The sequence below is a fragment of the Coregonus lavaretus genome (assembly GCF_964263955.1).
Source record: "Coregonus lavaretus genome assembly, chromosome: 4".
Taxonomy (NCBI): Eukaryota; Metazoa; Chordata; class Actinopteri; order Salmoniformes; family Salmonidae; genus Coregonus; species Coregonus lavaretus.
In genome coordinates, this window is record NC_139991.1 from 62,916,636 (window position 1) to 62,943,626 (window position 26,991).

Genomic DNA, 26,991 nt, shown 5'->3' on the forward strand with positions numbered 1-26,991 from the left:
ACCCTGGACATCCAGAACCTCTAGACTATATCACCATTCTAAGCCCCTACCAGGGCCCCTGCCCTCAGCCAGGGACGTGTACATAGCCTTATCAACTCCCCACCTCAGGACGCGCAAGCGTTCAAAACATGTGGGGGGAAAAGAGAATGAACAATCTCTATATATATTTGCTGTGAAGATGTTAAGGCAGATTTAGCTTTTTTATGACCAGTACGTACATGTATATATCTATATCGATGATGACGACGGTGAGAAAATAAGTATTTTTAATTAGTGTGAACTCTCGTAACCCCTTGGCGATAACCATGTAATTAAGTCGTTTTGTGAATGAGCAAACTGTTGTTGTTTGCTGGGATCAAACTAACAGAGGTGACCATTTTGTGATATCCTCAGTATGTATGTGCAAGTGTAATGTGTTAATGCGAAGATTGTGTGTCAACAACTCATCCTTTATGAAGCGGTCTGTGTGTGTGGATACTAGTGAATTTATCAGTGGTCCTGTTTTATCATGATTTTGATGTAGTATTAACCGTTTTACAGATGTAATCAATTCAGTATAGTTGTAGTCAGTGATGCAGTGGAGGGTAAACGCAAGTAAACGCAGTTTATACACCTTTTGCAGAAAAATACATTGAAAGTATAGGATGCATTACTTTTTTCACTGCGACCGGCAGAGTTTACACACCTATTTTTTTTACTGGTTGTAGTGTTAGAGGTTTCTAAGGGAAAATTGCTTGTTAGCTGTGAACAGTTATTAGGGAAACTAACCCAAATCATTCACATCTTCTTTTCCACCCCTCCCTCTCTCCCTCATTTTACTCCCCCCACCCCCACCAAATGTTCTAGTTCCTCTTTTAGATTTGATATTTTTAATCGTGTGAAAGTACCATGCTGGTTATGAAGCACAAGGAATAAAAAGAGCACCGTTTTTGGAACACCTTTTATACAGTTGTCAACATCATCCCACATGATGGATTATTGCCATGCTGCAGACACCGCTTGGTCATCGTCTCACTGTATATCAGGTGTGACAGATTATGGCCCAACCCCATTCTTCCAGACTAGAGGTGGGTTACTGTAGTTGGGATTAGGATTAGGAAGGGGGTCTGGGGGGCATTAGGTTAAGGGTATGACTAGATCCGGTGTTGTAGATCGACACCGGCTTCCTCAACCTAAAGGAGCGGGGTGAATGGGGTTGGTGGAGTCTCATGAGTAGCACTTCACGTGGATTTATGAAAGATTGGTTTTAAGGCACAGGCACGCACTGAAGATTCTCAGCATGTTATTATAAATTATGATGAAATCACATTCTTTCCAAGTGCCTAAAGTAATGTGGATAGAAGTCAGAGAAGAGTAGAGGGGGTTAGGGATTCCTTTTTTGGTAATGTTCCCCTAGGTCTAGGCTGTCTCAGATACTGCTTTGAATGACTGGATCTCCGAATACATATACAGTACATCTATGAAGTGATGTTAGATATGCAGTTCAATCATGCCAGTATCCCAAATGTCCCCGTTTGTCTATCCTAGTCTCCATAGTGCTACTCTTTTCTATCTTGTCTGTGTAAAATGTTATGAACCTGTCCCATTTCAAATTGTGTTATCTCCATCTTGCCATGTTTTACTTTAATCTTGTTATTTTCTCGTCTCATTCTGTTCTTCCTCATCTTCTTACTACTTTGTTATTCCCCCTATCAGTCCGGGTTAATTTGTTCGTCCCATAAATTCTCCAATTTGTTATGTGCCTCAGTGTTGCTCTTCTATTATTTTTTATTTTCTCTAACTCACGCTTAACATGGAATATAATAGTAACTGTAGTAGTTTAATATATTAGCTTTGCATGTTTTTTAATACGGCAGCTATGTACTTTTATTCCCAGTATGTTGTGTAGTGGAGGTCTTTTTAGTGTTATTTTCATATGACCACCAATATTATACACATTTTTGTTTAGTTTTTTTCGCCAACACCAAAGCAATAAAGGTATTTCTGTTACACTGGCATATTTGTTCTTGGGTAGTCTGTTGTATGAATAGTTGTTTGACAAAGATTGAAGGAAATATTCCATCAAACACTGAAACCAGCTTTCCAGTTTTTCCAGTAGTGTTTGTAGATTGAAGGGTATAGAGGTTTGATGCTGTAACTTTTAGGAACAGACAGGATTCCCTTATGTTACAGTGTGTTTAATTCACATAAACGTAATGGACATGGATTTGGTTATTCTAAGAAAAAAACATGTTTTAACGCATTTTTATTTAGTTGCTTCATTGACTATAAACCATAGCCTTAGTTTAATCCTTTTTACAGTTACTGTAGCCCCAGAGTATGACTGTTACAGTAATTTACGTAGAGAAATAATTAATAACTGGCACTGTGAAACCGTTCCACCAGTGCTCGACTTGTGCTGGATCGGGCGGGAGCGCCATACCGGCACTTAAAAATGTTTGGGAATTGCGTACCCGCTCCTCTAAAAAACAAAGCAGACTATAGCCGGCCCAGATTCACACACTGAGGCTAAACAGATTGATCAAAGCGGGATCTGCATTGAATAGCAATGGCAAATGGGCATTAATTTCCTTATTTCTGCTTTGTTCAAGTTTATTTGCCGCTAGTCTGTGAATCTGTGAGTGACAGTAGGCTGTCCGAGATTGTGCCGATTGAAAATGCGCATGATGCGGGATTCCAAGTGTCAAATTAGGGTTTGTAAAGTCATTGAAATTAGTTGCATAATTTTTGTTAATGTAATTCACGAAGGCACACAAAAAAAAGACATCAGCCATGATCCGAATGACCTTTCAGTGAGTGTCTGTGTGTGCCAGTTCGAGTGGGCCATTGTCTGAGGAGAGAGAGCGCAACATTTCAGCAGCAAGTATAAAATAATGACAGACAAGACTAACTAGATAGCCAATTCAAAACAACGTATAGCAGTTATCTCGCAAGTTAACTATAGTTAACTAAGCATTAATGCCATTGTCCCCTTTCAAATAAATCTGCACGGTTGGAAAACTGGGATTCCCCCTCTATTAAACCGTAGCCATGTAATTGCGACAACAAACATATTCTAAGAATATCTTAATTGACAAATAACTTGCTGTGCATAGATCTCCTCTGAAATATTCATATTTTAGCCTTATATATAAACATTTAGATACCTTGCTTTGAAGTTGCCCACCTTTATCTGTTTCACCCTTATTCATTGAATGAGGGAATCATTTCATAAAGACAAAAGTATTTGGTTGTAATGTTGCAATATTTTATATCAAGGGTGGCAACCATCCTCCAGGATCGCTACTGGGTGTGCAGTTCTACTTTGTGGGAGGTTAAGTGCCTTGATCAAGGGCACAACGGCAGGATATTGTAGGCCTACATGGGATCAAGTAATGGTTACTTTTTCATGTAGGCTATAATAATAGTCATGAAAATTTGGGGAAGTCATGGAAAATGTGTATGAACCTTTAACAGTGAATAATCAGAGGTCTCTATAGCATAATGTCATTTGTGAATTTCGGTGAACAAAGTCTAATGGACTGACTTGGAAAGAGACAGCTCCTACACTTCTTTCATCCCAAGTCAAGCACTGTGTTCCACACATATGTATCCTGTGTATTTCTGAAAACACACACACAGCTAAAAGTTGGCAGTATAGTAGGCCTAGTAATGCAGCCACTTAGTCAAATTAACATGCACATTGCAAGCAAATCTCATCTCGACACGGGGATCTCACTTTCCATATATGTTCACAAATGCATGGCTATTGACTTCTACTGTTCATTGGTTTGTAAACACATGGCACCCAGAAAGCATACTGCTTGCTTCTGGGAAAATATGTTAATCTTTCGGAGCAATTTGGATACAGAGGGAATACACTAACAAGCCCAGCACACTAACGAGGGAATCTGATGGGATAAAAAGCACCATAAGCACTTGTGTAATTAAAATAATCATCAGTTCTCCTTGTAAACACCTGCCACTGCTGCCAAAGGCCTGTTCAACGACAGCGGCTAAAGTCCTACTGAGGTAGGAGTTAGGACTGGCATCTGAAATTCACCCAAACAAAATGCTCTACTACTCCATAGGCTGCCTTTAGCCCTGGTGCTCTTGTTACGTGCTTTGCTTTGTCACTGTTCCCTGACTATGATATTAAATGGGGAAAGTCAATAAAGTAGTATCTGTATCTATTCTCCAAAAGGCACATCTCCAACAGCTACATCTTTTGCTGCATCCTATAGGCCTGTGTGATAGTATCCTGATGAACATAGACTTACAGATGTGTACTGTCTATTGCTACTGCTGCTATTCTCTCACAGGTTGCGTCTAAAGCAATGTTTCGTCCCAGGTTTTCTCCGACTGACACAGTCTAGATAGACTAGAGAAACACTTCAAACGCTTTAAAACATCAATGCTGTCTGTCTGTCTGGTTGCAGCCTGGTCTGGTCTGATTCCCTGTGGCAGGTACCCTGCTGTGTGGTGGACATGCAACATCCGGGGCTGGGGCTCCCAACAACCCCCCTCCCTCCTCCTCAACCTCTCTCTATTTTTGCTCTCTTTCTATTCATTCTTTCTATCGTTCCAGGCTTTCAACAACACCCCTCCCTCCTCAACCCCTCTTTCTATTGTCTCGCTTTCTTTCTATGATCAATCCAGGCTTTCAACATCACCATTCCTTCCTTCCTCATCAACCCCTCTCTCTTTTCTATTTCTATTCTTTATTTTCTCTCTCTGAGGTCTCTATCTCTAATCCAGGGTCAGTCCTACTGAGCTTCAAAGCTCAACATTATTAGGCATGATTGAGAGAGCAAGATATTAAAGGTCCTCCTCTCCTCCTCCGTACAGTGAAAAGTCTGCGTCAATCATACATTTCTGGCTTTGATTTCTCACTGTTGCACACTCCTCTGCTCTCTCATTTTATCTTTATCCATCCATCCATCCATCATTCAACTATTTATAATGTGACACCACCGAGTGGTGGGATAATTCAGATATTATATTACAGTAATCTCGTCTAGGGTTCAGAAATCACAGCGACCTGGATGAGCCATTAGTGGGATTTCTTTCTAGGATTTTTCTCTGTCTGCTGATGATTTCCATTCAATCCCATTCCCTAGTACTGACTGTACATGCTACTGCTAGCTGTACAAGCAACTGTGCCTCAATCTCTGAGTAGGCTTCTAGTCCCTGGCTATGTCCGAAATGGCACCCTATTCCCATAGGGCTCTGGTCAAAAGTAGTGCACTATGTAAGGATATAGGGTGCCATTTGGGACGCAGCCCTGGAAAGGAAATGATGCACAAAACAATCACTGTTAGTAGTCCTGCCAGAGGCTTATCTGTGTCTGTGGCTGTAACCTTTATTCTGTGTTATATAGTCCCACTCTCAGGCCTCCGCCTCCCTCTCCTCTCTGGAAATACACGGACTACTGATCTACTGGAGACACAGCAATGATTGAACCGATACTGTTTCACGTTTCTAATCAACTCAAACATTGAGTTTGACTGTCATCTGGTGGCTGCAAAGTAGACATGCGCATGAGTCAGACTCATACAGTATAAACAGTCATTGGTCGGACTGATTATTGATCAGTGATCATCACTTAGATGATAAGAGGGGGAATATGTTTTAAGGTTTTATTAAACAACATTTTTACAATAGGCTACATTGCAGGGGCCAGGGCCCTACAGCCCAGATTATGTGTTTATGCACACACACACACACACATACCCACACATACACAGTGGTGGGAAAAAGTACCCAATTGTCATACTTGATTAAAAGTAAAGATACCTTAATAGAAAATGATCAGAGGCAGTAGGGATGACCAGGGATGTTCTCTTGATAAGTGCGTGAATTTGGCCATTTTCCTCTCCTGCTAAAATGTAACGAATACTTTTGGATGTCATGGAAAATGTATGGAGTAAAAAGTACAATATTTTCTTTGGGAATGTAAATAGTAAAGTAAATCAAATCAAATCAAATCAAATTTTATTGGCCACATGCGCCGAATACAACAGGTGCAGACATTACAGTGAAATGCTTACTTACAGCCCTTAACCAACAGTGCATTTATTTTTAATCAAAAAGTAAAATAAAACAACAACAAAAAAGTGTTGAGAAAAAAAAGAGCAGAAGTAAAATAAAATAACAGTAGGGAGGCTATATATACAGGGGGGTACCGGTGCAGAGTCAATGTGCGGGGGCACCGGCTAGTTGAGGTAGTTGAAATAATATATACATGTGGGTAGAGTTAAAGTGACTATGCATAAATAATTAACAGAGTAGCAGCAGCGTAAAAAGATGGGGTGGGGGGGCAGTGCAAATAGTCCGGGTAGCCATGATTAGCTGTTCAGGAGTCTTATGGCTTGGGGGTATGAAGCTGTTGAGAAGTCTTTTGGACCTAGACTTGGCACTCCGGTACCGCTTGCCGTGCGGTAGCAGAGAGAACAGTCTATGACTAGGGTGGCTGGAGTCTTTGACAATTGTGAGGGCCTTCCTCTGACACCGCCTGGTATAGAGGTCCTGGATGGCAGGAAGCTTGGCCCCAGTGATGTACTGGACCGTACGCACTACCCTCTGTAGTGCCTTGTGGTCGGAGGCCAAGCAGTTGCCATACCAGGCGGTGATGCAACCAGTCAGGATGCTCTCGATGGTGCAGCTGTATAATTTTTTGAGGATCTGAGGACCCATGCCAAATCTTTTCAGTCTCCTGAGGGGGAATAGGCTTTGTCGTGCCCTCTTCACAACTGTCTTGGTGTGTTTGGACCATGATAGTTCGTTGGTGATGTGGACACCAAGGAACTTGAAGCTCTCAACCTGTTCCACTACAGCCCCGTCGATGAGAATGGGGGCGTGCTCAGTCCTCTTTCTTTTCCTGTAGTCCACAATCATCTCCTTTGTCTAGGTCACGTTGAGGGAGAGGTTGTTATCCTGGCACCACACGGCCAGGTCTCTGACCTCCTCCCTATAGGCTGTCTCATCGTTGTCGGTGATCAGGTCTACCACTGTTGTGTCGTCGGCAAACTTAATGATGGTGTTGGAGTCGTGCCTGGCCATGCAGTCATGGGTGAACAGGGAGTACAGGAGGGGACTGAGCACGCACCCCTGAGGGGCCCCCGTGTTGAGGATCAGTTTGGCAGATGTGTTGTTACCTACCCTTACCACCTGGGGGCGGCCCGTCAGGAAGTCCAGGATCCAGTTGCAGAGGGAGGTGTTTAGTCCCAGGATCCTTAGCTTAATGATGAGCTTTGAGGGCACTTTTTAAACGTAACTTTTTAACTTTTTAACTTATCTTTTTAAAGTAAAGTACAGATACCCCAAAAAAAGTAGTAATTTAAAGCATTTTGACTTAAGTACTTTACACCATTGCACATACACACACTTTGACAGCAATTTGTCTAGACTTTTATTTTGAAAACCCACTTCAACTAGTCACACCAATGATGACACCGGAAGGGTATTTTTTCCACGCCTCTTCGCAGTCGCGGAGTTATCACTAGTTACCACAGCCACAAAGTCAAATTTGGTTAAATCGTAAAAATTAATGAAAACAAAAATTGTCTTTTTTTGGTCTTAATTTAAGGTTAGGGTTAGGCATAAGCATAGTAGTGTGGTTAAGGTTAAGTTTGAAATCAGATGTTAAGAAGATACATTGTAGAAATAGGCGGGGTTTAGCCATTTGTGGCTGTGGTAACTAGTGACGACCCAGTCGCAGTTGCTTGCTCGGTTCTGCTAGTCTGCTCGCAGCAGCAGCACAGCACAGTAGCAAGGCTAAGCTAGGCCACTGCGGGAAAGATGGCGACGGAAAAACAGAAACATGAAGGCAGAGTGAAAATTGGACACTATATTCTTGGAGACACACTTGGAGTGGGGACGTTCGGGAAAGTTAAAGGTAAGTGTGATTACTTTTCTTGTCAAGTTTCGACCGGATACCCGCGAGAGAGGATGGGATGTTTCTCTCTAGCACTTGTTGGCCGCTAAATATAGCGAACTATGCTAGCTCGCTAAGGTTAGCTGTTTGATTATAGAGCCTGGCTGAGTTAACTAGCCGGTGTACATTTAATCTATCAAACGATAGTGCTGTATCATATGTTCTAACAAGAATGTTTGCTAGCCTGCCAGCTAGTTATGTGGTCGAGTGACAGTTTAAACTAACCAAGTTTACTTGATAGTTGGCCAACTAGCATAATCTTCAAATTGCTAACCAATGCTAAGTTAAATGAGTGGTTTCTCAGCCAGGAAGCCTACATCAGCTAACTAACGTTAGTTAAATCAAATCAAACTGACCCGTTAACGTTAGTCTTGATCCCCCAGGGTCAACATTAATGGAAGTGTATTTGATGGAAACCATACATACTGAACTATACTGGGCCTGGCTGAATTATTAATGAGGACATAAAACGTCTTTACAAATACCCTCCCACCACATCCCAGTAGTAGTGTTGACATTAGCCATTGTTTATCCTCAATAATTGGGTGGAGCATTGTCCCTGGGTTGCTCTCAATCTACACCATGTCAAAATCATTTTCTAATGGCACATCACCTAAAATGATTAACGTTGATTAACGTTATGTCCAAACTTTCAGTAGAGGACCAAACTGACTTGTATAGCCTAGCTGCTAGGCCATAATCTGTTAGGCCCATTTCCAACTAGAAAAGGTACATTTCCTTGGTATTTGAGAACAGAATTCTATTATCAAGCCACCACCAACTAGGCCTATAGATAGACTGTTAATATCTTTCCTACTTTGTCCCAGTGGTCAGGATGGAACACACTGCACATTGGGCCATTTACTCTAGGCCTATAGACTGTTAATATCTTTTCTACTTTGTCCCAGTGGTCAGGATGGAGCACACTGCACATTGGGACATTTACTCCATGATTATATTCTAGGCGACTGGCTGCTGGGTTAATGCATCACCAGCATAACAGTTTAATCAATAGCAGCTATTTGTACACGCCCCATCCCCTCACTCGTTCTGATTCCCCTCTGTTCAGTCAAGTACATTTTCACTTGTTCTTCTGACCAGTTTTTAGGTAGGCCTATATTTGCTTACTTTTTGCATTGAACCTTGGTGTAGGCTACACAGTAATTTACATCTGTAAACTGATGTAGGCCTGGGCCTATAAGCCATGCAGAATAAGACGTTTCCTTCTGCTGTTAACCACAATTGCATTGCAAGTGTCATTCTGCTGTTAACCACAGTGTTGCATTGCATGTGTCATTGTGTAGCAGTTTGTGGCTGCTAAGATCGTTTTTATGCCTGGTTTCTTATTACAGTATTTCCTAACTCTTCCTCCCATCCCTCGCTCCCCCTTACTCCTGTACTGCTCTCCCTTATCTTCCCTCCCTCTCTCTCCCCTGCCTTCTCTCTCTCTCTCCCCTGCCCTTTCTCCTCTCCTGTAGTGGGGCAGCATGAGCTGACCAAACACCAGGTGGCTGTGAAGATCCTGAACAGACAGAAGATCCGCAGTCTGGATGTGGTGGGGAAGATCCGTAGAGAGATCCAGAACCTCAAGCTCTTCAGGCATCCACACATCATTAAGCTGTAAGTTTAGAATATGGTTCAATGGCGGGAACCCGGTTACTGAGATTTACTGGGATTTACCGCCCTAAACCACTCCCTTTTCCTGGGATAAATAACTGCGAGAAACCAGTAAATTATTATACATTATATATATGAACAGCATGGCGTGAAATGGAACTGTTAAATTATATGCAATGTCTAAATCTGGCTTCTCCACGGCCTCTGCATGATGAATCAACGCTCAGGGACCGCCCATCTCAGTATGGAGCGCAGTTCACAATGCATGTAGACATCATCTCATCATGGTAACTTTTTTTCTTGTGACAGGTAGGCCTACATTTGCTGCAAATAGCCTATAATACAGTAATATAAAGACAGAATGCTTGTCTAATTTACCCATCTCCATCTGGCTCTCTTTTTTATTGCAGCTAGAGAGTTTTAAAACAGCCTAGAATATTGTTGCTTTAAATCAGTGCACGCGCGAGCACTCTCACGGTCTCTCTCTCTCTCCATCAACTCCATTCATATTGCATCCAAAATAGATAATCCTGTTCTAGATTGATATATAGCCCTATATATAGATGTCCTAGCCTACCTCTTTCAGGTAATATAATTCAATGCAGTATTAGCCTTATATTTAGCTAATTAATGATGGGTTATGCATAATGCGCTTCTAACTTGTAGCCTCTGTCTCTTGCGCAATAAGCAAGCACCTGTGCTCTGCTGGCCTTTCCTTAAAAAACGCTCCTTAGCTCTTGGAGTCCCATGCAGGAAAAGCTAGACTAGAATAGCTTGCTGGACATAATACTTATACCAATAGACTATTCGAAGAGGGACGCAAGCTCTTTCTTGATTAATGTTAAATACAGCAGCCAATAGAACTCACGGGTAGTTTGAAATAATAATTGAACGCATGATGGCGGTAGGCTATAGCATTCAATGTTCACAAAGAGAAGGTAAAGCCTTCTGCAACTAATTCTAGTCCTATATTATTCAAGGATATCATTAGAATGATGAAGATAAGGACAACAAAACGTATTTAATTTAACTGTTGAAAGCGAGGAAGGAATGAAGCAACAATAGAGAGAGAAAGAGGTAGGCTAATAACATTAGGGGAAATATTATGGAAGGTGTATATATACGTCAGCTTACAAATTATACAAATAGGCCCTATTAAATTTCTAAATTAAAATCAAATTCGCTAGCCTATACTTGTAACTTTGTAGGCCGCATGTGCTGCACCAGATTTGCATGTTCTCTTCTGCTTTATCATGTGTGTAATTCCAGTCATATAATCCAGTATAATACAATACAGTACTGTAATACAGTCCACACACAAAAAGATTAACCTACTGGAGCTAGTTTCATTTATTTACCCAAGAGAGCATATAGCTTGCTACATCTATGGGCTTTTATGTTTTTCTGTCATGCTTAATGTGCAGTAGCCTATATCATATACTGAACAAAGATTTTACTGAGTTACAGTTCATATAAGAAAATCAGTCAATTTAAATAAATAAATTAGGCCCTAATCTATGGATTTCACATGACTGGGAATACAGATATGCATCTGTTGGTCACAGATATCTTTACAAAAATGGGGCTCACAATGGGCCTCAGGATCTCATCACGGTATCTCTGTGCATTCAAATCACCATCGATAAAATGCAATTGTGTTAGTTGTCCGTAGCTTATGCCTGCCCATACCATAACCCCACCGCCACCATGGGGCACTCTGTTCACAACGTTGACATCAGCAAACCATTCGCTCACACGACGCCATACACCAGGCGTGCGGTTGTGAGGCCGGTTGGACGTACTGCTAAATTCTCTAAAAATGATGTTGGAGGCGGCTTATGGTAAAGAAATGAACATTGAATTCTCTGGCTATAGCTCTGGTGGACATTCCTGCAGTCACCATGCCAATTTTATGCTCCCTCAACTTGAGACGTGTAGCATTGTGTTCTGTTACAAAACTGCACATTTTAGAGTGGCCTTTTATTATCCCCATCACAAGGGGCACCTGTTTAATGATTATGCTGTTTAATCAGCGTGTTGATATGCCACACCTGTCAGGTGGGTGGATTATCTTGGCAAAGGAGAAATGCTCACTAACAGGGATGTAAACAAATTTGTGCACAAAATTTGAGAGAAATACGCTTTTTGTTTGTATGGAACATTTCTGGGATCTTTTATTTCAGTTCATGAAACATGGGACCAACACTTTACATGTTGCGTTTATATTTCTGTTCAGTGTATTTGTATTGGATAACGGCACAATCATTTGGGCTTGGACTCATTAAATGTCATTTAATGTAGGGCTCATATATTTTTTTTAATATGTGGCTCATCGGGCTATGTAGCATCAGGTTTGAATTTTCATTCTGATCAAAGCTCTAATCAAATCGACATTTATATGCTTTTGAATGACACTTCCGGTTTTGGCGGGAAATACCGGGTTACCCGGGAGAAAAGGGATTTATTCTCGGGATGGAACATTTCAATCCCTGCATCATTAAGCTGTAAGTCTAGAACCTCAAGCTCTTCAGGCATCCCTGCATCATTAAGCTGTAAATCTAGAACCTCCTAGAACCTCCATCTTTTCAGGCATCACGCATTATTAAGCTGCAAGTCCTAGATTACACAGCTCGCTCCATCGCACGGCCCCCTACGTATTCCCCCCCCCCCCCCCCAGAGAGCTATTTTAGGACTTAAATGGTGGGTTTTATAGAGTAGATCACACTTTCTCTTTATCTCTGCATCTCTGATACTCTCTCTTCTCCCCTCAATCTCTCTCACCATCTCTATTCATCCCTTGACTTCTCTCTTTTTTTTTCTCCATCATCCTCTGTCTTTTTCCCCCCCTTGACATCTCTCATCCCAGTTAAAGCTCTTCTCTGTCCCGGCACCAAAATGGTGGAACAAGCTTCCCCCTAACGTCAGGACAGCTGAGTCCCTGCCCATCTTCCGAAAACGTCTGAAAACCTACCTTTTCAAAGAGTATCTTGATTAAATGCAGTGTTTCCATGATTTAGCTCATTGGTTATGAAGGGTCAGATCTCCCTTATGTTTCCGGCTGTTTTGTTTGTATTTTTTTCGAACTAGTCCTATTACTATTGACTGAATGAAAAGTCCCCGTACATGAGTAGTCTCCATGACCTGGCTGTGAGCTCCACTGAGGATCATTGTGTAGGCCTTGTTCGGGCATTTCTGGGGGCCTGCTCCCTTGTGACTAGGCCAGAATTTTCACACTTTCTTTTAACGTGTACCCCTTGGAGTCAAGTTGAAAATCTCAAAATGCTGCACAAGAATGAGGAAAGAGTTGCCCTTTCCCCCCCGTATTCACTGACGTCTTGTCCGTAGAGGCCAGTAGAAATAGTTTTACAAGAGTGAGTTTTCTGAAGCTGCTGTGTTTTATACGACACTTGTGTTGATAACCTTGTGTTACCAATATGTGACACATGAATGAAGAAATGTAGCGGAGGTTTGCTCTAGTGAAGTAGGCCTATGTTTAGCAAGTTGAAGTGTTCCATGGCTTGTGGCCAGTCTCCCTCACACCGTCCAGTCATTGAACCCAATGGCCCACAAAGGAGTTATCTTGCCTCTAGGTTTAGAATCAATTAATGGCTTTTGAGAGGATTCATCTGTCCTAAAACACCTACCTCTCATTCTGATGTTATATTGCAATTTTCTTCCTTTTTATTGCTGTGGTAAAGCTGAAATATAGCAATAGCTTTTTTTATTATAGGTTTGTCAAAGTTTGGTGATCCTTGACTGTTTTCTCTGGTGTTTATGAGTAGAGCCCAGAGTTTTTTCCTGATCAGGTGGGTCGCATGGTCAGGGAAATCTCTTGGTCCAATCATGACTAGACTATTTTCTGTGTGTGACTGTTGTTGTTTCTCCTGTGGGGCTGTAGGTACCAGGTGATCAGCACCCCAACAGACATCTTCATGGTGATGGAGTATGTGTCCGGAGGAGAGCTCTTTGACTACATCTGCAAAAATGGAAAGGTAAGACCCCCCCCCCCCCCCTCCCTCTGAGGAAAACACACTCTAATGTATGTAAACTTTATGAAAATTATGGACCTGGTTTTGGTTCAACAACAAAACAGACATTAGGGGTTATTCTACACTGCTCAAAAAAATAAAGGGAACACTAAAATAACACATCCTAGATCTGAATGAATGAAATAATCTTACTTCTTTCTTTACATAGTTGAATGTGCTGACAACAAAATCACACAAATATTATCGATGGAAATGAAATGTATCAACCCATGGAGGTCTGGATTTGGAGGCACACTCAAAATTAAAGTGGAAAAGCACACTACAGGCTGATCCAACTTTGATGTAATGTCCTTAAAACAAGTCAAAATGAGGCTCAGTAGTGTGTGTGGCCTCCACGTGCCTGTATGACCTCCCTACAACGCCTGGGCATGCTCCTGATGAGGTGGCGGATGGTCTCCAGAGGGATCTCCTCCCAGACCTGGACTAAAGCATCCGCCAACTCCTGGACAGTCTGTGGTGCAACGTGGCGTTGGTGGATGGAGCGAGACATGATGTCCCAGATGTGCTCAATTGGATTCAGGTCTGGGGAACGGGCGGGCCAGTCCATAGCATCAATGCCTTCCTCTTGCAGGAACTACTGACACACTCCAGCCACATGAGGTCTAGCATTGTCTTGCATTAGGAGGAACCCTAGGAGGAACCCAGGGCCAACCGCACCAGCATATGGTCTCACAAGGGGTCTGAGGATCTCATCTCGGTACCTAATGGCAGTCAGGCTACCTCTGGCGAGCACATGGAGGGCTGTGCGGCCCCCCAAAGAAATGCCACCCCACACCATGACTGACCCACTGCCAAACCGGTCATGCTGGAGGATGTTGCAGGCAGCAGAACGTTCTCCACGGCGTCTCCAGACTCTGTCACGTCTGTCACATGTGCTCAGTGTGAACCTGCTTTCATCTGTGAAGAGCACAGGGCGCCAGTGGCGAATTTGCCAATCTTGGTGTTCTCTGGCAAATGCCAAACGTCCTGCACGGTGTTGGGCTGTAAGCACAACCCCTGCCTGTGGACGTCGGGCCCTCATACCACCCTCATGTAGTCTGTTTCTGAACGTTTGAGCAGACATGCACATTTGTGGCATGCTGGAGGTCATTTTGCAGGGCTCTGGAAGTGCTCCTCCTGCTCCTCCTTGCACAAAGGCGGAGGTAGCGGTCCTGCTGCTGGGTTGTTGCCCTCCTACGGCCTCCTCCACTTCTCCTGATGTACTGGCCTGTCTCCTGGTAGCGCCTCCATGCTCTGGACACTACGCTGACAGACACAGCAAACCTTCTTGCCACAGCTCGCATTGATGTGCCATCCTGGATGAGCTGCACTACCTGAGCCACTTGTGTGGGTTGTAGACTCCGTCTCATGCTACCACTAGAGTGAAAGCACCGCCAGCATTCAAAAGTGACCAAAACATCAGCCAGGAAGCATAGGAACTGAGAAGTGGTCTGTGGGCACCACCTGCAGAACCACTCCTTTATTGGGGGTGTCTTGCTAATTGCCTATAATTTCCACCTGTTGTCTATTCCATTTGCACAACAGCATGTGAAATGTATTGTCAATCAGTGTTGCTTCCTAAGTGGACAGTTTGATTGCACAGAAGTGTGATTGACTTGGAGTTACATTGTGTTGTTTAAGTGTTCCCTTAATTTTTTTGAGCAGTGTACATTAAGCCTCATTAAGCCTATCTGTTAAAATATGTTGTCTATCTGCTAAAATGAACTGTTGTTTTGGATTGTAGGTAGTCTTTTGCTCACCTGAATCTTAATCACTTAGCTAATTACTTGTCTGTCGTCATGAGACTTGGGTAGTATAATGGTTGTGTCAATAGTCATGTTATAGCCTGCCTCTCGTATGGACTACCCCTCCTTCCGTACACAAAAACATAATTCACAAAGCTCGATCTCTGCACTGCATTCTTTCTAAGTGGTTTTTAAGGACTACTAAATAATTCAAGGAAAGTCACTGACCAAATATCCAGAGTGGTTACTTACAATACTGAAATAGACACTGAATGGACAGCTAAAAGTGAAATATCTCACCTCTCGTGTGTGTTTCTGTGTCTGCGTTTCGTGTGTGTGTGTGTGTCTCCAGTTGGATGAGAAGGAGAGCCGTCGTCTGTTCCAGCAGATAATCTCCGCAGTAGACTACTGCCACAGACACATGGTGGTGCACAGAGACCTGAAGCCTGAGAACGTCCTGCTGGATGCACAGATGAACGCCAAGATCGCTGACTTTGGCAAGTCACTGTCACCCTCAACCCTAACCCCACACAAATCGACCGGCAGCTTTCTACACCTATACCTGATTTACACTTCCAAATCGAGCCATGCCTAACTGTACTGAGTTGGCTTGGTTACGCATCCACCATAGTTACTGGAAAGGGTATGTCTGAAATGACACCCTATTTCCTATATAGTGCACTACCTTTGGACATTATGTGATATTGTCTGGTGTTTTCTGTAGGTTTGTCAAACATGATGTCGGACGGAGAGTTTCTGAGGACGAGTTGTGGTTCTCCGAACTACGCTGCCCCTGAAGTCATCTCTGGAAGGTAGTCTTGTCCTCGCCTTTTCTTTCACACTAAAACTATGGCAGACGTGATGGGGAATGTGCTAATGTGTGCGAAAATCGCTGTTACATTTCAATAAGGAAGGCTGTTCATGTTAAAAGGACTGTTAAATTTCACGGTTTTGCTTTGGTGAAAGACCCTCCCGTTCTTGATAAATGTCTCACTCAATATTCACCGTACTAAAAGACTCTTGGTTCATGTCCATGAACTGTCTTCTCCCCCCTCCATCTGTCTGTCCTCCCAGGTTAAATGCAGGTAGTCTTGTCCTCTATGCTTCTGGTTTCTCTTTGGAGTCTAGACTGTGTTACTGTAAACAACTTTGCGGCAACTGTTGATGTAAAGCAGGGATGGGCAACTGGTGTCCCGCGGACCAATTTCACACAAAATATTAAACCCAAATAATTTGTATTAATTTTTTTAGGAACTCAGTCTGTGTCTCAACTTACTGTTGAGAGTTAGAATAATAGAATACACAAGGTGCAATTTCGAAATGTGGTTGTGCATCAGCAGTCACTCAATTAGCCCATGTCAGCTAAAATCTTTTAGATTGGTAAGTTAGTCTAGCGGCCAGCTAACTAAACTTGTAGTAAGCATGATCGAATTACCGACCACGGTGGGGCCCATTTGATCATCAGTTATCATATTAAAAACTGCAAACATTTGCCTCCACCGTATGGCAAAATGTGTAGAATTGCAGGAAATTAGCTGTAAAACGGCAAAAACTATTCTCCGCCCCATGGCAAAATGTTTAGAATTGCAAGAAATGTACTTTAATACGTAAATTTTTTGTCTTCACTGTCACGAGGGAGGCAGCTAAAATGTTTTGCTCGCAAGGTGGGGGGAGGGATGTGGGTGTGCAGACCCACAAGCCACTGCGGCCCCTCCATGAGTTCATTTATTTTTTGTGGCCCCCACCCCCATCAAAGTTGCCCATCCCTGATCTAAAGGGATTCATAAATGTGTTTGATTTACCTGTTTCCTGCCAGGTTATATGCAGGTCCTGAGGTGGACATCTGGAGCAGTGGGGTGATCCTGTATGCCCTGCTGTGTGGGACGCTGCCCTTCGATGACGACCATGTGCCAACGCTCTTCAAGAAGATCTGTGACGGGATCTTCTTCACGCCTCAGTACCTGAACCCCTCCGTCATCGCCCTGCTCAAACACATGCTGCAGGTGGATCCCATGAAGAGAGCCACCATCAAAGAGATCCGGTAAGAAGGGACAAGAAATCAACTTCGCCTGTATGCGTTCCATTCAAATACTAAGTGCATTTAAACACCTTAATACACTCTGCAGTAGTGTACTGTAATGGAAGATAAAATACATTAAAAACAAAAATGCAACTGTGTTAGTTTTCACGCTGTACTACCTATCATAGAGGTGGAAAACTCCTGTCCTGGGGCAGCTCCTGCCTTCTCTGTGCAGGCTTTAGTTCCAGCCCAGCACTAACAAAGTGAACCCACCCCTCCTGGTCCACACGTTTTCTAGCTGCCCTCTTAAGTAAACAAATGTCCCTATGGGATAATAAAGAATACCTTGACCCTGACTTTAACCATGCTCTGTCTTCCCTTGCCACAGAGAGGATGAATGGTTCAAAGAGGAGCTCCCCAAGTACTTGTTCCCAGAGGACCCATCCTACAGCAACAACATGATTGACGACGAGGCCCTGAAGGAGGTGTGTGAGAAGTTTGAGTGCACTGAGGAGGAAATCCTGACCTGCTTGTACAGCCGCAACCACCATGACCCCCTGGCTGTGGCCTACCACCTCATCATCGACAACCGCCGCATCATGTCCGAGGCCAAAGACTTCTACCTGGCTTCCAGTCCCCCAGACTCCTTCCTGGAGGATCAGCACCTGACCGCCTCCGCCGCGGCCGCCGCAGGCCTTAAGCCCCACCCCGAGCGCATGCAGCCGTTCCTGGCAGCGGAGACCCCTCCCAGGCCGAGGCATACGCTGGACGAGCTAAACCCCCAGAAATCGAAGCACCAAGGGGTGAGGCGGGCTAAGTGGCACCTGGGGATCAGGAGCCAGAGCAGGCCCAGTGATATTATGTCTGAGGTGTGCCGGGCCATGAAGCAGCTGGACTACGAGTGGAAGGTGAGGGGAGGGAGGAAGGGAGTGATGGAGGGAGAATCGTAGAGTGGGGAAGAGGATGGTGTGAAGGAAGAGCAGAAGGGGGAGGGAAGGAGTGGGTAAAGAGGTCCGGGAGAAATACACAGAAAACCATCAAGGGTTCCTCATAGATCTGTCAAGGGGTAGGGGCTCAAGGTTTATTTGGAATTGGGAAATAAAGTATACTAAACAAAAATATAAACGCATGGTGTCAAGTGTTGGTCCCATGTTTCATGAGCTGATATAAAAGATCCCAGAACTTTTCCATATGCACAAAAAGCTTATTTCTCTCAAATGTTGTGCACAAATTAGTTTACATCCCTGTTAGTGAGCATTTCTCCTTTGCCAAGATAATCCATCCACCTGACAGGTATGGCATATCAAGAAGCTGATTAAACAGCATGATCATGATCCAATTTGTAAGTCGCTCTGGATAAGAGCGTCTGCTAAATGACGTAAATGTAAATCATTACACAGGTGCACCTTGTGCTGGGGACAATAAAAGGCCACTCTAAAATGTGCAGTTTTGTCACACAACACAATGCCACAGATGTCTCAAGTTTTGAGGGAACGTGCAATTGGCATGCTGACTGCAGGAATGTCCACCAGATCTGTTGCCAGAGAATTGAATGTTCATTTCTCTACCATAAGCCGCCTCCAATGTCGTTTTAGAGAATTTGGCAGTACGTCCAACTGGCCTCACAACCGCAGACCACGTGTAATCACGCTAGCCCAGGACCTCTGCATCCGGCTACTTCACCTGCGGGATCGTCTGAGACAAGTCACCCGGACAGCTGATTAAACTGGTCCTCTGTAGCTCAGCTGGTAGAGCATGGCGCTTGTAACGCCAAGGTAGTGGGTTCGATCCCCGGGACCACCCATACACAAAAAAATGTATGCACGCATGACTGTAAGTCGCTTTGGATAAAAGCGTCTGCTAAATGGCATATTATTATTATTATTAAACTGTGGGTTTGCACAACCAAAGAATTTCTGCACAAACTGACTGCAGTTTGGCGTCGTAACCGACTTCAGTGGACAAATGCTCACCTTCGATGGCCACTGGCACGCTGGAGAAGTGTGCTCTTCACTGATGAATCCCGGTTTCAACTGTACCGGGCAGATGGCAGACAGCGTTTATGGCGTCGTGTGGGCGAGCGCTTTGCTGATGTCAACGCGGCAGGTAGCTTAGTGGTTAAGAATGTTGTGCCAGTAACCGAAAGGTCGCTGGTTCTAATCCCCGAGCCAACTAGGTGAAAAATCTGTCTGTGCCCTTGAGCAAGGCACTTAACCCTAATTGCTCCTGTAAGTCGCTCTGGATAAGAGCGTCTGCTAAATGACTAAAAATGTTGTGAACAGAGTGTCCCGTGGTGGGGTTATGGTATGGGCAGGCATAAGCTACACACAATTGCATTTTATCTATGGAAATGTTTATGCACAGCGATACCGTGATGAGATCTTGAGGCCCATCGTCATGCCATTCATCCGCCGCCATCACCTCATATTTCAACATGATAATGCATGGCCCCATGTTGCAAGGATCTGTACACAATTCCTAGAAGCTGAAAATGTCCCAGTTCTTCCATGGCCTGCGTACTCACCAGCCATGTCACACATTGAGCATGTTTGGGATGCTCTATTTGACGTGTACAACAGCGTGTTCCAGTTCCCGCCAATATCCAGCAACTTCACAACAGCCATTGAAGAGGAGTGGGACAACATTCCACAGGCCACAATCAATAGTCTGGTCAACTCTATGCGAAGGAGATGTCGCGCTGCTTGAGGCAAATGGTGGTCACACCAGATACTGACTGGTTTTCTGATCCACACCCCTACCTTTAAAAAAATATGTTATGTGACCAACAGATGCATATCTGTATTCCCAGTCATGTGAAATCCACAGGTTAGGGCCTAATTAAATTATTTCAATTGACTGATTTCCTTATATGAATTGTAACTCAGTAAAACCTTTTGCATTTTTGTTTTTTTTTCTCCAAGTATTTGTAATGGTGGACCTGGTTCTTTGTTAAAATTAACATGCCATTATTTGTCTTTTTCTGCTTGGTGTGAACTGCTGGCTCTGTCAGGTCTAATTCTACTTGACCTGGAATGGAATGAGGCTATTTCCTTCTTCTATTGGGTTCTATTTTAGTACGGCACAACCTTTAGACTTTAAAACTATATCAGCTGACTGACTCTCATTTTTAAGTTATGTTGAGGATAAATGAGAGTGCAATTTCTGAAGGAAATGCTCGGTTTCCTGTTTATACTTCTCTTGCCCTGATAGATGGAAAGCAGCTATTTATGGTTTTATGTGTTTGGGTACACAGTAGTAAAACATACTGAGCTTCACATACAGTCCCACAAAGTTAACCACTGTTGTTCTGCCTAGACTCTAAAAGTGCTGATATTGTGCTCTTGTAACATTGTTGCTTCCGTCCCTCTCCTTGCCCCAACCTGGGACCCTCTGAACAAATCGACAACTGTCACCCACAAAGCATCGTTACCTGTTGTGCCACAAAAGCCAACTACTTCTAGGTCTTATAACGAGTGATGTCACCGATTTGAAAGCTACTAGTGCGCACCGCTAACTAGCTAGCCATTTCACATTTGCTACACTCTTCGTAATCTTTTTTGCTGTTATACACAAAAGTTCCCATTTTGATGACGAAAGGCAACATGTTCTAAACGTTCACTGAAATCACTTAAATACAGATCACCACTGAAGCAGCTACAGCAGCCATATTGAAAATGTAATATTCTATGCTGTATGTTATATCTATGACATATTACACCCAGCTTCTGACATCGTTGAATGCATCACTAATCTCCATATCCTCCTCCCCAGGTGGTGAATCCGTACTACCTGCGTGTAAAGAGGAAGAACCCAGTGACTGGCATGCAGACCAAGATGAGCCTTCAGCTCTACCAGGTGGACAGCAGGACCTACCTCCTGGACTTCCGTAGCATAGACAGTACGTCAACCTGGACTTAATGAGAACATGTCTAGAACTTGGAAGTGGTTTTCTACACTGCCGACTACACCATCACAGAAAATTGCCAAAACATAAGAGGCTTTCCCTGCTGAGTGCAATGCAAATTTACTCGTCCGACTTCAAAAAATAATTCATATTTTTTTGATCACCTTACAGACATGGCACAGGTCTGTCTATAGTGGCTTTTGTTTGTTTTGTGTGTTTAGTTATAACCACCTAAGTATTTCTGTGTGTTTAACATTTGTCTCTTTCCCCTCTTTCTTTTCTCTCTGTCTGTAGATGACATGTTGGAGGCTAAATCTGGGACTGCCACTCCTCACCGGTCTGGGTCTTTGGGAAACTACCGCACGGCACTTAAGAACGACACTGCTGCAGAGGGGGGGTCCCAAACCGAGGGGACTAAGGAGGATGCTACCCCGACCCCTGCCACCTCCATCCCTCCCACCCCCACCAAGGCTTCGGAGAGCTCCCTGACCTCCTCGCTCACCTCCTCTGTCGACTCAACGGGAGGCGACCTCGCCCTGACGACAGCGTACCCGCGGCCCGGCAGCCACACCATAGAGTTCTTTGAGATGTGCGCCAATCTCATCAAGCTACTTGCACGATAGCTCACAATCAAGTCAAAACGTTCGCCTTTTTTTTCTCTCTGAGTGTCTTTATAAGCAATAAGCATGCAACCGATTCATGGCTCGGTTCATCCCCACCATGGGCGGGGGAACTGGCTAGGGTTGTTCCATGGCACTGATGATGCAGGTTCAGTTCGCACCTACCCTGACTCACTTGGGGGTTGTTGTCAGAGCAGAGGGGTGGGGTGTAGGGAAAGGTGAATGACAATGACCAAGCCACTTTATTATATTCATGATGACAGAATACTATTTTAGAGATGGTTTTATATTTTCACGATCATTATAATTGGCAGACGATGATTTCTTCCCCCTCTTAGATCACATTCCACCCTTAGCCTATATATATATATATATATATATATATAGGCTAAGTCTGAGTGATACACTGAATTTGCTTTACTGTACTCAGTGGGCTTTGCTGTCCTTTTTTTCAGTAGAGAAAACAAAAGCAAATGACCCTGTATCTTTCTCTCTCGATCGCATCAGGGTGGAAAAAGGAGTTGGTACTTAATCCACATTTTTGTTTAGCTGTTTTGTTGTTAATTGAATTAAGTTTTAAGACTAGATGTCCATGTTCTTTGTCATTGTTGTAAAAAAAAAAAAGAAATGCTTGTATGGATTTATTTGTCCTCTACATTTTTATATATATAAATAAAAAAAACATGCATTTGGATATATTTATCAGTGCTTTAAGTGGGAATTGTAGATTATATTGAGATAAATAATTATGGACTGAATTATTTTTCTTTATTTTTTGCATACGACTATATTGCTGGATGACATTTTATTCCTTTTACTGCTTTCTTAAATCAATATCAGTTTTTTTTTTTAAATCAGTTATTCTATACACATTGTTTTTCCTCACTCTCTCCCAAGAGTTCTTTGCCATGCTAGTCAAAATGAGACGTACCTATACTTAATTCAAATATACCATTTTGTTTTTTTCATTTTACCAATTTATCTTTAAGAGGTTGAGGGCTATATGCATTCATAAATGTGTCTTGACTGAGTGACATGCCTTTTAGCAGGATTTGACCAACATTCAGTTTGTACACATGCCTATCCATCAGTTACACATTGAGAGATTGGGACCATTGTGAGTGGTGATGTGCAGCAAGTACATGTGCATGGACAATGTAAATTGATGAAGGAAACAATCACAACAACAAAAATCACTATTTCACTTTTCTTGCCCCCCCCCCACATTGAATGAGATTCAAACTCAAGAGAGTTTGAATCTCATTCAATGTCTCTTCGATTGCGTCATTCTGTTGGCTGCCTTATCATTATCAGTACTGTTGATCAGTTTTATATCAGTGAATATAAAAACATTTATCTATCTACTTCTAGCCTCAATATTGTGTGGGGCTGGTTTTGGTCTGAAGAAATGATGCCTATGGATTATGTTACTGCAAGGTCTAATTTGTAGACCAAATTATTATTTAAATATTTGTAGGACTCCAAACAAACTTTCTTTTTTTTAGTTTTCAAGGACAGTTGCAAGTTCTATTCCAAATAGTAAGGTGAATTGTGGGGTTGTTTGAAATAAGTTAGTGTGAGACCATGTTCTTCTAACGGTTTACTGAGGAAGTGCAATGACCCTGTGTCTTTCTCTTTCGACCATGTTCTTCTAACGGCTTGTGATGTAGTAAGTTGCACATTTGGTGAGTAGTGAGTAGTTTTTCTCCTTTTGAGTGGGAGCGTTAAGAGCTGACTTTGCAGGATAAATATGTAATAGTATCTGTCTTAACTGCTTTAGTAAAGAAACCTTGTTTTAATTTTATTTGGTTTGTAAAGGGACCCTACTACTATAATGACCAATGTAAATGTATCAAATGGACAGTGAGTGTTTAAATCATTTGTACACACAACTGCCTAATAAACAGCTAAATTGCACACGTTTTCATGTCTGCCCTTGTTTCTGTTGGAGGCATTGGACAATTTGTAGAATAAAAAGTTGTATAGCAATACTATGATGCATGGCTGCAAATATACATCCTTCCCAGATTTAAAGAGTAGCAAAAGACCTGGAAGCATGTAAAGCATGTAGCTATATAAAACAACTACAGATGTATGTTTGGAAAAGCAGAGCCATCTACTTAAAACTGACAAAAGAGGAAGACTGCCCCACACATATCTAGACCAGACTTTTCAAAATAGCTGTGCTGTTCCTTTCATGCACCCTTCAAATGACTTCTAAAGATTTGTACTGTCCCTTTACATTTCTGTGTTTACAATCACAAGAGCTTCCGGGTTAAACAGAAAGTTGAAAGCTCAGCAATCGCTACAGCAGCACAGGTAACTGCGTTTAAATGATGTTAAATCAAATGCATTTGATAAATAATTAGTTACAGTTATCAAACGTTAGCGCTTGTACCTATCTGCTAGCCAGCTTCTAGCTAGCTAACATTAGCATGCTAGCTAAGACACTCCTGACGTGCAAACTGATATTTAACGTTATTTTCAGAATTTGTTAAAATTAGCTGGGTCAGGGTTAATGGTTTGGCTAGTTGGTTTGCACGTAAGAGTATCCGTATACATTTACATTTACATTTTGGTTCATTTAGCAGACGCTCTTATCCAGAGCGACTTACAGTTAGCACATACATTATTTTTTATCGAACCCACAATCCTGGCGTTGCAAACGCCATGCTCTACCAACTGAGCTACATCCCCTGCCGGCCATTCCCTCCCCTACCCTGGACGTATAGCCCTTCCCCTTTCAATTTACACGCTTGCTAGCTACCTAATTCAACGTAAACAGGTTACAAGTCTCAAGTGTCTGTTAGCAGTAGTAGCGAGCTATTTGCATGTAGAGGTTTCAGCTCATTTACTCTCGTTTCTGTACAGGATGGCTTCGTTCGGCTGGAAGAGGAAAGTGGGCGAGCGGGTGTGCAAGGCAGCGGTGCAGCAGTTTGAAGCCGCGGCGGAGAAGCCAGAGGAGGATGGAGTGGACGAGGTGGACTGGCTACATGCTATCAAGCGGCGACGTGAAGTCCTCCTAGAGGACTGCGCTGTAAAGAGCAACAGGCTGAAGGAGGAGGGGACGGTGCTGGCACAAGAGGGCAGGTGAGGGTGACGGGCCGGCCTTGTCCATGGTCCTGATGGTCTTGTTTCATTTTTGGAAGGAGTACAAACCAGTGGAGGCTCCTAAGAGGAAGAAGGGGAGGACCATAATCCTCAGTGATAAATAAATAAAAAAAGAAAAATATATAGTTATCCTTTTAGATACAACGAAACTAATAGTCATATGTCACCAAATAATTGACTAAAACACACTATTTTGCAAAAAAAGGTCAACAGTAGCCTCAACAGCACTCTGTAGGGTAGCACCATGGTGTAGCCAGAGGACAGCTAGCTTCTGTCCTCCTCTGGGTACATTGACTTCAATACAAAACCTAGGAGGTTCATGGTTCTCACCCCCTTCCATAGACTTACACAGTAATTATGACCACTACTGGAGGACGTCCTCCAACCTATCAGAGCTCTTGCAGCATGAACTGACATGTTGTCCACCCACTCAAAGGATCAGATAATTAATATAGTACTGAAAGCATAAACTACAGCTAGCTACCGCTGCAGTATATAAAATGTGGTGAGTAGTTGACTCAAAGAGAGAGAAAGATAATAGTTGAATAATTTTGAACAAATTAATTTATTCCAAAATGAAGGAGAAGCAAGAGAGAGTGTGTCATTTTCAGCTTCCAGGAATTGTGTACAGATCCTTGCGACATGGGGCCGTGCATTATCATGCTGAAACATGAGGTGATGGCGGCGGATGAATGGCACACCAATGGGCCTCAGGATCTCATCATTACCTGTGTAATGATCATGCTGTTTAATCAGCTTCTTGATATGCCACACCTGTCAGGTAGAAGGATTATCTTGGCAAATGAGAAATGCTCACTAACAGGGATGTAAACAAATTTGTGCACAACATTTGAGAGAAATAAGCTTTTTGTGCGTATGGGAAATTTCGGGGATCTTTTATTTCAGCTCATGAAACATGGGACTAACACTACATGTTGCGGTTATATTTTTGTTCAGTATATTTATCACACGCACAGCATGCTGTGGGGAAAAAAAGTATTTAGTCAGCCACCAATTGTGCAAGTTCTCCCACATAAAAAGATGAGAGAGGCCTGTAATTTTCATCATAGGTACACGTCAACTATGACAGACAAAATGAGGAAAAAAAATCCAGAAAATCACATTGTAGGATTTTTCAATACTTTGTTATATACCCTGTGTTGGCAATGACACAGGTCAAACGTTTTCTGTAAGTCTTCACACACTGTTGCTGGTATTTTGGCCCATTCCTCCATGCAGATCTCCTCTAGAGCAGTGATGTTTTGGGGCTGTCGCTGGGCAACACGGACTTTCAACTCCCTCCAAAGATTTTCTATGGGGTTGAGATCTGGAGACTGACTAGGCCACTCCAGAACCTTGAAATGCTTCTTACGAAGCCACTCCTTCGTTGCCCGGGCGGTGTGTTTGGGATCATTGTCATGCTGAAAGACCCAGCCACGTTTCATCTTCAATGCCCTTGCTGATGGAAGGAGGTTTTCACTCAAAATCTCACGATACATGGCCCCATTCATTCTTTCCTTTACACGGATCAGTCGTCCTGGTCCCTTTGCAGAAAAACAGCCCCAAAGCATGATGTTTCCACCCCCATGCTTCACAGTAGGTATGGCGTTCTTTGGATGCAACTCAGCATTCTTTGTCCTCCAAACACGACGAGTTGAGTTTTTACCAAAAAGTTCTATTTTGGTTTCATCTGACCATATGACATTCTCCCAATCCTCTTCTGGATCATCCAAATGCACTCTAGCAAACTTCAGACGGGCCTGGACATGTACTGGCTTAAGCAGGGGGACACGTCTAGCACTGCAGGATTTGAGTCCCTGGCGGCGTAGTGTGTTACTGATGGTAGGCTTTGTTACTTTGGTCCCAGCTCTCTGCAGGTCATTCACTAGGTCCCCCCGTGTGGTTCTGGGATTTTGTGATCATTTTGACCCCACAGGGTGAGATCTTGCGTGGAGCCCCAGATCGAGGGAGATTATCAGTGGTCTTGTATGTCTTCCATTTCCTAATAATTGCTCCCACAGTTGATTTCTT

The 26,991-nt window shown here is 43.1% G+C and overlaps 2 protein-coding genes across 2 annotated transcripts in view; both read left to right on the top strand.

Moving 5' to 3' along the window:
• The first annotated feature begins 7,698 nt into the window (after positions 1-7,698).
• LOC311128249 (5'-AMP-activated protein kinase catalytic subunit alpha-1-like) lies at positions 7,699-22,461 on the top strand. The gene is made up of 9 exons (XM_084160291.1): positions 7,699-7,876; positions 9,394-9,535; positions 13,431-13,524; positions 15,658-15,802; positions 16,030-16,117; positions 17,122-17,346; positions 17,714-18,233; positions 21,097-21,223; positions 21,524-22,461. The coding sequence occupies exons 1-9, from the start codon at positions 7,780-7,782 to the stop codon at positions 21,850-21,852; spliced, it is 1,767 nt and encodes a 588-aa protein (XP_084016417.1). The 5' UTR covers positions 7,699-7,779; the 3' UTR covers positions 21,853-22,461.
• A 1,671-nt stretch (positions 22,462-24,132) lies between these two features.
• Positions 24,133-26,991, top strand: part of ttc33 (tetratricopeptide repeat domain 33) — a 49,661-nt gene continuing 46,802 nt past the window's right edge. The window contains exons 1-2 of the mRNA XM_084160427.1: positions 24,133-24,168; positions 24,721-24,939. Coding sequence (XP_084016553.1) covers positions 24,722-24,939 — 218 coding nt within the window. The 5' untranslated portion in view covers positions 24,133-24,168; position 24,721. The remainder of the gene's footprint in view (positions 24,169-24,720; positions 24,940-26,991) is intronic.